Genomic DNA, 12,135 nt, shown 5'->3' with positions numbered 1-12,135 from the left:
TAAAAATGCAAAAATACAGGTAAAAAGAGAATATAATCTTTTTAAATACATTTTCGATCAAAAAGTATTAACCTATAATATATTATTTTTCTTATTTTTAATTTGACGGAAAATCAGACAGGGAAATAAAATCGCAGCAATAAAATATTGCATGCATCGTATTGTCATAATTATGTATCCTGATATCTGTCATTCTGATGGCGAGTTTACGACGAGAAAGTGCAACTCGAGACGAAAAGAGCTGGTGACATGATTATCGAGTCACGCACAAATTTGCGAAACATATATAAAAGATTTGAGTGTCTGGATCCTGCGGTATGTATTTCAATATAATTGTGATCGTATGATCTAAGAGCGAGAGGAATGCTGATTCGACTTATATTACACTTATGTGACGATACACGGAACCGCGAGCGAGATGTGCTGACGTTCCTCGCATACATAAACAAAAAATATCATAGTGCAGTGAAGTGACAGATTTGATAAGGGATTCTCTGGAAGTGACAGTCATATATATATTTGTCGAGAATCTTTCTGTAGTCTTCTATATTTCACTTGATATATGTTATTATATATTTTTTTGACACAAAATAATTTCAGAAATATATTTTTTATACATGCTTTAAATATCACATATGTATATATGCAGTAAAACATTTTAATTAATTATATTTTAATATATATATACATAATTATAATATAATAAAAGAATAAATGGTTTCTTTGTGTTGAAATAAACAATCATGCAATTAAATAATAATAATGCATGATGATTAATTATGAAAGAGTACAAAAAAAGGAATTATATACGATTTTGCATAAAAAAGCAAGTGTCTTTTTTATTTAATATAAAAAACTTAAATATAGAGTCTTATTTATAATTGAAAAAAAGACCACTGTCACATCTTGATGAATCCTTAAATATATCATAAATTTTTGAAATTTCAAATACTAATAATAATGATGATGATGAAAGAGTACAAAAGAAGGAATTGTATACGATTTTGCATAAAAAAGCAAGTGTCTTTTTTATTTAACATAAAAAACTTAAATATAGAGTCTTATTTATAATTGAGAGCACTGTCACATCTTGATAAATCCTTAAACACATCATAAATTTTTGAAATTTCAAATAATAATAATAATGATGATGATGAAAGAGTACAAAAGAAGGAATTGTATACGATTTTGCATAAAAAAAGCAAGGGTCTTTTTTTATTTAACGTAAAAAACTTAAATATAGAATCTTATTATTTATAATTGATGAGAGCATTGTCACACATCTTGCTGAATCCTTAACATATCATAAATTTTTGAAATTTCAAATCGTATTTGTAATCTGACATACACAACTCTGCTTATCAGTGTGCTGACATGCGCCGTAGCTGCATAGTATCGCTTTAAAAGATTCAAACGTAAACAAATCCGAAGCAATTCTTGAAAAATATATACAATCAAAATACACATAACCATACATTTTACAAATACATCGCGCAATTTCCACGTCTCGTGCTTCATTACATAATTAACGATATTTCTATTCTCCATTTGACACCTGTCAAATTACATCTCTATTCATAAAGCGCGCGCGTGCGCGCGCAGGTCACGTGCCCGCGTTGGGAGAAGAGTCTCCGCACGCATGCGCGCGCAGGCCACGTGACAGCAGTAGGTGCCAACCTACGCGCGCATGCGCGAGCCTGAGGAATTCGAGCTACGACGCACACGAGTGACCTGTCTCTCTCCTTCTCCGTCCTTCGTGCCCGCGTATACATTCGTCTCCGTTTCGAGTGCAGAAGGTGCAGCCTTCGGAGGCGGGCTTCGAATCTGGGAGCGCGCGGGAGAGACCCTTTCTGTCACCGCTGCCGCCAGCCAGCCCTGCCATTCCCACCACCACCGCCAGCGTCGTCGCAGCATCCATCCGTCCCTCCGCCGCGGCTTCAAAACCTGTCGGTCTGCATTCCAGTGCCGCCGCCGGTGAAGCCGCCAAGCAGCAGCGGGGCCTCGTCGCCGAAGCGTCGTCTCGTCGTCGCGTGTTCCTCGCCGTTTCCTACCCGCATCCGGAGCAGAGCGTCGTGTGTTCTCTCCGCGTTGGGAAAGAGGAAAAGAAAAAAAAAGGGAAGAACACACGAATGTGAACGATGAAGTAACGAAACGAGAGAGAGAAAGAAAGACGAAGCGGGGGCCCGCGACCACAAAGGAACACACGGCCCAGCGTCGCCGGGACTTTTTTTTCCTGCTCCTCGAAGAGACGCGAGAACGACGTGTGTGTGCCTCTGTTGTTCCGGATTATATATTTATATATTATTATTGCACGAAGGAGCAACGCGATTCCTCTTTTTCGGCGTCTACTCGGAGAAAAAGGGTAAGTCTTTTCTCGAGGGAGAGAGAGAGAGAGAGAAAGAAAGAATGCGACCTGAGCGTTTGATCTCGATTGCACTTAAGTCGAATGCACTCTTCTCTTCTCACTTTTTGCCCAGTCGTTCGAAATACTCCGAAAATGATTTCGATCGATTCGGCGTAAATCCTTACTTTACTCTTCTGCTCGTGAGCGAAAGGTCGATTAAATTATACTGGATTGTATTAGAAAATTAGTCTTTACGTTTTTGTATGTGTGTGTGTGTGTGTGTCACAAGCTGCATTTAAAATAGATGCGTTCATCCTATCTGCGCTTTCTTTGAAATGGAATAGGAATGCGCACTTTGGAAGGAGAGAGAGAAAAGAATAGAAGGCGCAATTAAAATAGAATTGGATTACTTTCGCGTCAATTAATTTGATTAATAAATGAATGAGATTTTAAGTATCTATATAGCTTTCCAGAGATATAATGTATGTAGAACAAAAGATTTATAATAATTAAAGGCCGATTTTTCCAACTTCTTGGTAAGTTTTACCCGACAGGTAGCATATTTTTGTCTCTTTTCAGATAAATTCTAAAAAAAGGGTCGAAGATATGCTACCTGTTGGGTGAAACTTATCAAGAGTTGGAACAACCGGTCCTAAGGCTTTTGTTAAATTTAACCTGACAGATATATCTTCGTCTCTTTTCAAATAAGTTAAAAAGGGCCCTAAATAATTTTGGAAAAGTCTACATTTTCTCTTAAATAAATCTATCCTAAAATAAAGTTTGTTTTTGTATATTCTTGAAGGTTTTTTACTCGTATATATTTTCACGCTTTGAGAGAAGAAAAGAGGAAGGGAAAAAGGCAGAAAAAAAACAGGTGCAAAAAAGAGACGCAGGTAGGAAGTGCGCAAAAGAAAAGATCCGACGAAACAAGTGTATTCAGACGTTGTAAGGCGAAAGGGGAATCAAGATATCATGCAGGAGAGTCAGGAGGAATAAAAAGAAGACCTCTCATTCGTTATCGTCGCTTCACCATAGCGTCCGCTCCTCGTAATCCCCAGCGTTCTTTTTTAAATCTCACCTGTTCACTGTCCTCGGATCTCGGATCCTCACAGCCGCATCGCCCTTTCCTCCCAATCGCTCCATCATCGTTGATCCCTTAAATGCAAATTGTGAAACAATCGATGGGCTAAAAATAAACTCGGGTTTGATCATTTTTTTTCGATACATATTAAGCGAGAACTGAATTTTTATCTTTTAATTATATTGTTATTCTCGAAAAAATGCGTACACAGTTGAGAAATTTGTTTTTTTTTGTTAAAAACGTTGTGTTAAATATTTAATTCATATCTTAATTTAACATATTATTGTTGTGATTGAACTTAAATGTTTCTAATTGTGCACAACAAATATATGTTGCGTATTATTTTAGTGATAAAGATTTATCTGTTGAAATTTACAAAAAAAAATGTTGATTTTATTTTATAATATAAGTAAGGATGATAAAATGTAAAATTGACTTTTAAAATTAATTTTTACATTAAAACTATGTTAATTTTGTAACAAAATTTCTTTTAAGTTTACTTAAATTTTACATATTTTACGTTAAAATATTAACACAATATTCGTGTCACCATTTAACATATCGTCATGTTATAATTTAACACAAATTTTTCAACTGTGTAGTGAGAGAAACCTAGATAACAATTTCAATTCATTTATCAAATATGAAATAAGATTTCGGATATTAAACATATAAATGTAATTTATTCAAATCGATATAGATGTATTTTTTCAACTTGATTACAAATCTTAAAAGATAGAAAATTGACGAATATAAATTTTTGCGCCCTGTTTTAATGGCATAATTTTCTGTGACGAAATGCATTCCCTCATTTACTTTGTTTCTTCCTTATTTTCAGAATCCCTCTTCACTTGTTAACGAGCTGGAAAATTCATCCTTTTGTCCTCGTCGCAATCACACAATCCTCGATCCCATAAACGCACCACGAGAGAGAGACGGTCCTTCGCTGGAATACTAATGAGGCGCCGATAATTATTTATAGCACGGCTACGCATTCCGCGTAGAACAGGAAGGAATATCATTTGTGTATTATCGGATAGATTGGAGCATTTTTGGCAGAAGAGTTTTTCACTGTGAAGATTTTCAAAAATTTTTCTTCTCACGAGATAAGTGTCGACATCTCCTTTCATCTATACTTTTTAGTACATTAAAACACTAAATTTAATATTCAAACCAGTCTACTGATTAAAAATCTAAATACAATTTGCGTGCATTAATTCCGTAATATTTAAATATTATGTAAAGTAATTTGTATCATTAGTATTCGGAGATTAATGTAAAAATGTGTAAAATTATTATTAATTGTATTATAATAATTTTAATTAATTTCTATCGCGTTTCTCACATGTATACAATATCTTTATTTCTAATCGCATAAATTGAAACTTTGCAGTGATTTTATCATACGTGTCTATGAAACGTGTTGACGAGGATTAAATCGTCAATATAAAAGCACACAACGGGCAGATTAGGCTTAATTGCGGTGTCACGGATAACGCGTGGTAAGCGCACGCACGCAGAGATCGCAAGAGGGGAGCAGAGTGGACAACCACTGCTTTGGAATTCGGCTTCTTTATTTTTACGAGAAGTAATATCGGAAACCAGCCTCTCCTCGCGGCCCTTCTCACCTGTTACATACCACCGCCATTATGCTACCATTTAAACGGAAGTTAAAAGTCTTCTCATATGCATAAAACACACGCAGCGAGCTGCCACGCGCGCCGATATAGTCTATCTATATACATATACATATACATATATACAAAATATAAATTATCATCCCTTTTCTTCTACCTTCTTCTCTCTCGTCTTTCTTTCTCTCCTTTTTTTCAAGTTGATTCATTCGGGATGATAAAATTGGAATTGCAGGCTCGCTTTCACTTAAAATTATCACTTATCTTGCTTTCTATCTTCCTTCTTGATTCTCGTTTACTTTATCGGAACGCCGACTTCTCTTCTTACATATCGAGGTACACAGACACATGACGTGATGAGCGAAAAAATATACAATTTTACAATCTTAAATTGCTATTGAAATTATATCATATATAGCAGAAGAAAGTTATGAATAATGAATTTAAAATTATACAAATATATATATATGTACATCTTTTTAGCTACAGATTGGATCAGAGAAATACTCTGTAAATGTTGTAATTAATATGTTAAAATGCGTTGTTCCTCAATTGACACATTTAGAGATTAACAGATATAAATATTTAATTAGTAAAATCGATAAAAATTAATATTCGAGATTTATAAATTAATGTCAATTGATGAAAGCATGTTAAAAGCTATAATAATGTTGTTATACTGATGTGCAAAGTTTCTTCTTTTATATTAATATTCATTGATAAATTAATTTTAATTGCATTTTTAAATATTATATATTAATAATTGTAACATAGTTTCGCGGAAAACCTTGAAATGCATTTCCGTTTTGTCACATTTTCCGCTCTAAAAAGTATCGATAGTTTCGCGCATATTAAAGCGACACGTGGGTGCGTGTGTGAACGGTTAATATGTGAATGGATATACATATTATACCTACGCGCACTATCCTGTTCAACATTAACTCAACGAGAAAGAATTATTATTACCGCGTCGCTCTTCGGAGACGCGCGAGTATATGATTTTCTGATGGTCGCGCGAGAGCCCGATATCACGTGGGTGTAAAACGGTTCGCGCAATGAACGCAGCTTTCGACGCCGTATATGGATATTTTCTAGATAGCCACACGTCATCCAGCGACTCATTTTCCTTCTTGCTGTCCTTTGTAAAACAAAAAATTGTTTTTATTTATTATTGTATTCGTTGTTATCGTGTCTGTTATTTTAGCTGCGTGTTTTAACTGGTAAATTGATTTTCTCTTTTTCTCTTTTTAAAATCTGCGAAATATAGCAAATTTTGAAATATGAAGAATATATTAAAACACTCGAGAATTAATTTTATATGTATATCTTCAGATTTCAAAATTTGCTATATTTAACAGATTTTGAAAAGAGAAAGAAAAAAAAATATATATATAATCATATATATAAAATATATACACAGAAAGAATTTTCTTTTAGAAAAATCATGGTAATCTTGAGACATTGATATTGAAAGACTTTTATAAGAGTTTCAATATTTATTACAATAAAAAATATTAATATCCACCACAATAAGATATAAAATTTACTACATATTAATATTTTTCTTTCCGTGTATATATTCTTTATGTATAAAAAATATAAAATATTTTCATAGACAATTATACTGCTTTCAACTTTTCGACTGATATATGTATGAGATATATTATTAATTATATATTATAATTATATGATGAATGATCATTGTGCCATTCTGTCGCTTTAATTTTTAAAGCGAAAAATGTCATGTGTTCTATTTTCACATGAACTCGAGGTTCTAAACTTAAACGGCATGCTTGCTCGGTATTAATTTTAGTGACTCTTCGTCGGCACTCTGCGAGCTGGTGATGAGTATTTGCTTTTCCACGAATGAGACCGGAAAAACAACCAATAGCACACGACATGCTTAATTAATGTAACAACCTTCTTTTGCATTGCTTGCAGAATGTGCCAAGATGACATCTATCTTCCCTTTACGTGGCATCATTGTTATCCTACTTTACGGCCCAATCGCATACATATGCGGTAAGTTTCTTATTACTTTGAAACATTGCTTAATATAAATTCCAAATATTTAAAAAATTTAATAATATGTTGTTTTGATTTTTGCAGGGCAGAAACAGGAATTGAAAAAAGGGTCCGATTTTTATTTTAACAGACACCCACAGCCTCTGGCCGCTCCGTTAAATGACGATGTAAATTTCGAGTGCAGTGTTGCTGTCCCCGCGGATAAATTCGCGTGGCATCACAGGCCCCTGAATTCAAACAAATGGATACCGCTGTCTCAAAATTCCACGAGCAGCAAAACGTTGTCGCGATACATTGTCAATTTCGACAACGAGTCAAAGGCCGGAGATTATCGCTGTATCGCGTTCTTTGGTAGGTTTTTGCGAGAATTTCTCCAACACTGCTTTTACAAACAGTTTTCATTTCTTGTGTTTTTTTTTTAATTGAAAAACTATGTGTGACAAATAAAATTAATTAGTCTTAATCTCTAAAATATGTTTTATATAAAATGTATGTACTTATTCTTTTTAATCCGTTCGTAGGGCCGTCTGGTTTAGTGTCAGATCCAGCAAAATTGACCCTCGCGACGATGCAAAAATTCTCCGATAAAAACGAGGTCATCATCCAAGTAGCAGAAGGTAACACCGTACCCATCACCTGTCCTGTACCGTATTGCGAACCGGAAGCTATAGTGCAATTTTACAAGAATGGCGTACTCATAAAGAATGCAGATCTGGTGAATAGTAAGACGATGATCATCAAGAATGTCAGATCCACGGACAGCGGATTTTATAGTTGCAGCGCAAACAATTATATAACTCAGCAGATATTCGAGAGTAACTATAAAACAGTTTTGACGGTATCCGCAAACACGACTGTTAAAGGGCCAACTTTTATAAAGCAACTGCAATCGGAGTACATAGTTATGAAGAACAAAAACATTACGTTGGAATGTTTCGCCGCCGGATATCCAGTGCCGCGCATCACCTGGAGTCGTCTAGGCAGCTCTTTACCGCTGAAGTCGATAAAGTCGCCCACCGGTCTGACGATTATTAGCGCGCAGCTGTCCGATCGTGGGGAGTACCACTGTGTATGGGATAATACCATCCAACAGATTAAGTCTGTGTTTATCTTGAGGGTCGTAGACTCACCAAAAGTTACAAAGGCCCCCAAAGGAGGCTTTTTTTCCGAGGGCAGTGAATTGGAGTTCTCGTGTAACGTGACGGGTGAGCCAGAACCGAGTGTCGAGTGGCTTATTAACGGAAAATCCTTGAAATCTAACAAGAATCAGGAGATCAAAGGCTCCACTCTTCTTTTATCCGAAGTTCAGAAGAAGCACGCCGGGATTGTTCAATGTGTCGCCAGTAATGAATACGGATCGCATTCGGGACATAACTTATTGATTGTCAATCCGAGGCAGCATGATTCCGAGATGATGTCAAGGCATAAACATACCAGGGGTGGTAGACGCAGAAATAAAGAGGGAAGAAAGAAGGGCGCAGGTTATTTACTTTGCTTTATCGTCGTTTCATACGTTTTCTTATTATTATCAAACGTTTGATTGAGATATCGCGGATTAAATCTCTTCAGTTTCTTTCAAACATGGATTATTTTTAAATTGGCAATTTTTTGTAAAAAATATTGCACGCAATTATAATATATATTTAAATATATGTACTTTATTTATATACATCATATATATATATATATGTGTGTGTGTGTGTGTGTGTAAATATATATTCTTATTTATTTTTCTTTCATTTACAACAGTTTTGGTACCTCCAACGCAGCCCAACGTCACAAGACTATCCGATATTTCCGTCATGGTGCGATGGTCGGTGCCGGAAAACAACGGTTTGCCGATACAATTTTTTAAAGTTCAATACCGAGAACTTGGGCCGAAAATGATTGGCAAACAGGCAAAGTGGATGACGGCCAATTCCGAGATACCGAATCATGTGCGATCTTTCGAGGTGACCGACTTGCAGTCCGATCATACCTATCGATTTAGGATCGCTGCGGTATACTCGAACAACGATAACAAATTGAGCCCAAATTCTATCCGTTTCCATCTAAATAATACGGGGGGCACCGAGAGCGATAAAATGCCGATACCTTTATTGACTAATACCGAAGCACTAGGACCGCATCAAGTATTATTGATGTGGCAGAATTCCGACAAATCCGTGAAAATTGACGGATTCTACATATACCATCGGCCTTCCACTACAGCCGGCGAATATCTCAAAACCACCGTTGAGGGAAAAGATGCTTACAACATGACCATTTGTCACTTACAATCTGAAACTGTCTACGAGTTCAAGATCCAGAGTTTTTCCGTAGATGCGGCATCGGAATTTTCCCAAATATTACGACAGAAAACTGGAAAAAGCATCGAGGAACATCCGGTTCAGCAAGTGATAGCGGAAAATAAAGTGAAACCGAAAATATCAAGCGAAAATATCAAGAGTGTCAATATACATGTTATAATCGGTGGAGTATTTGGAGGAGCTGTGATTTTAGTCGCTCTTGCCTTTGCAGCGGGATGTTTATACAAAAGAGTAAAGTATAAACAAAATCAAGAATCGCAAAGTGAAGGTATGTGATTTAACAAATTAAAATAATGCACAGTTCTTATAATCTAAATAATTAAATAATTTTTCTTGCATTTTAATGAAACAGGTAAACCGATAACAAATGGACGAGTGATGAATGGTGGAGTTACAGATTCCAAAATTAACATCACGTCTAATCCGCTCGCTGGTCTCGATACATCCGAAGATATGCAGCCTAAGGTCAGTATTTGTAAGTAACAACATCTGCACTTTTGTTTCATCGGAAGAAAGTAATGGAACTGAATTCGTTCATTCAGAACTTGGTGAGCAATAATGATAAAAAGTATTAAATGTTGTTTTTTATGTTTAATTTTTCTGAAACATAATTGCTCATCTTGATCCAGTCGTTTACTTTCCTTCCGGGAGTCAGCACGATTTTAGATGAATGCAGAAAACATGTTGATTATGATCACATAATAAAATTATACCATCTTAGTTATTTAAATTATGAATTAACTTGGTAATTTTGTAAATGTAAAATGTGTTTAAAACTTGACATTGATTTCCCTGCACCCGTCTAAATCGTGTAAATCCGTCGTTAATTGTCGACAATGTATTAAGGAGACTAGTCTCTTTTCTAGATTAAGCATTGGTCGCGCGCTGCTCTTTAATTCTACTCGCTCTCTGCACCCGCTCTTCTTGCGTCTCTCTGGAGCCGCTTTTCTTTTGTTTTTCCGAACGCGACACACGCACGTTACTCCTTACACGCTCTAGATCTGAAAAGAAGCGAACGAACACACACATATTTCTAAATCCAGAGCGGACAACAGTCGTCGATGGAAATGACGTCGTTTCTAAACGGCCAAAACAACAACGGCAGCAACAACGGACACAACAACGGTGATGCAGCTGGATCTGACGTAAACGTCACGTCGCATAGCGAGCCGCCGTCTCTGCGCCAAGGGTCACTGCCTATCGAACAACGTTTGTGAGAATGTATCGCAGCTATGTCTTTGTTTTATAGACGGTAAGATCTTGTGACTTGAGGACCTCGTGCGCGAAAAAGAAAGAACCGGACGCCGATAATCGCATGAACCTTCAATGAATTCTATTTTATAATATGGAACGCACAAGAGAACACACGACTTATATCTCGATGAGAAACTTAACTTATAGGCTGTATTTAGATATATTGCAATGAAGAGACTGTTGCAAGACATTTACAGGGTGTCTTTAATTAAATATGCTCAAATGTGTATCATTGTTGTAAATTGGGATTAACTTGGCGTGATTTTTGCATGCACATAAAATATGTACTATTTTACTATTTACATGTTATTGTTACTATTTACATGTTCTTTGCTAAATTCAATATTTTTTTTATATTAAATATAATTAATTATTGATGCAATATGTTGAGCAGAGAAGTATTTTTCTTACATTTCTTACATCAATCAATCAATGTAAGATTAATTTATCAATATTTTGATAATATTAACAATATAGTCAAAATAGTCCCATTTTACAGTATATAAGACTATAAAGTAAATGATCTGATTGCATCTTATGATATATTCTTTGTCTTCTTTTTTTTATATAAAAAAGAATTATTAAGGACTTTGTCTGTTAAGTAGGCATGAATTCAATTTTAATGTACCTGCGCAAAGTAATTGATTTAACTATTACACATATCTACTTAATGGTCATAAACTAGTGAGCATTGAACAATTTAGATTTTTATATCTCTTTTACAGGCAACTTTTGAAAAAGATTTTTACTGAAAGGTATATATGAAATACTATGCATTTGGAATACACAATACGTACAATTATGTTAACTTTTAAAATCATCAATGTTGAGAAAAGAACGTAGTGTCACTTTACGACAGTTACTATAGAAGTATCTTTTTAATGAATAATGAATATAATGATTGAGTCATGTATTGTTAACATTATTATGTATGCCTGTTATTTTTATGTTTTCCTAGCTGCACTAGAGATTAAATAATTTATTAACGTCATTTGTGACTAATGCAATATTATTGTCATAATATTTTAGTGACGATAATTTGTTATCAAAATTATCTATGAAATATTATGTTATGAGGAAAAAGCGATAAAAAATAATAATATAGCTTGATAATTGATATATTCACATAGCAAGAAAAAGACGAAAATTGTAAATACAATTGTATAAAATTTTTTTAATGAATTATTTAATGTTTGGCTTATTAAAGTCCTGCAATCACATTTGTGAATCGATAAAGCTAGTGAAAATATACATTGTACATACTAGGATAGTTTTTAAACGATACGAATGAACATATGTGCCTTATATCTTGCCTGAGAATAATAATAAAAAAAAGTAATTATTTATATACCTGTATACTAGCATTTTGTGTACTTAATTTTTATAAAATAAATTATATTCAAAAGAGAATTTTTACAAAATGTATGTGTGTGTATGACGAAGCTTTGTTATGTACTTTGTAAATTTAGAATAACTATATAATCTTGC

At 34.7% G+C, this 12,135-nt stretch overlaps 1 protein-coding gene across 6 annotated transcripts; it reads left to right on the top strand.

The window, feature by feature from the left end:
* Positions 1 to 2,301: 2,301 nt before the first annotated feature.
* LOC114937768 (interference hedgehog) lies at positions 2,302 to 12,057 on the top strand. Of its 6 annotated transcripts, none has more exons than XM_029311381.2 (7): positions 2,302 to 2,362; positions 7,001 to 7,081; positions 7,169 to 7,435; positions 7,606 to 8,565; positions 8,834 to 9,661; positions 9,746 to 9,858; positions 10,437 to 12,057. In XM_029311381.2, exons 2-7 carry the CDS (start codon positions 7,012 to 7,014, stop codon positions 10,608 to 10,610), a joined length of 2,412 nt encoding a protein of 803 aa, XP_029167214.2. In that variant the 5' UTR covers positions 2,302 to 2,362; positions 7,001 to 7,011; the 3' UTR covers positions 10,611 to 12,057. The 6 variants fall into 6 exon arrangements, with proteins under 6 accessions (XP_029167214.2, XP_029167218.2, XP_029167219.2 ...); XM_029311385.2 differs by having other exon boundaries at positions 9,746 to 9,868; positions 10,437 to 10,502; XM_029311386.2 differs by having other exon boundaries at positions 10,393 to 10,497.
* The last annotated feature ends 78 nt before the right edge of the window (positions 12,058 to 12,135 follow it).

Source organism: Nylanderia fulva, unplaced genomic scaffold (genome assembly GCF_048542155.1).
Source record: "Nylanderia fulva isolate GAGA-0341 unplaced genomic scaffold, ASM4854215v1 Scaffold4, whole genome shotgun sequence".
Taxonomy (NCBI): domain Eukaryota; kingdom Metazoa; phylum Arthropoda; class Insecta; order Hymenoptera; family Formicidae; genus Nylanderia; species Nylanderia fulva.
Note: the sequence above shows the minus strand (reverse complement) of the source record. Positions and strands in the feature narration are given on the sequence as shown.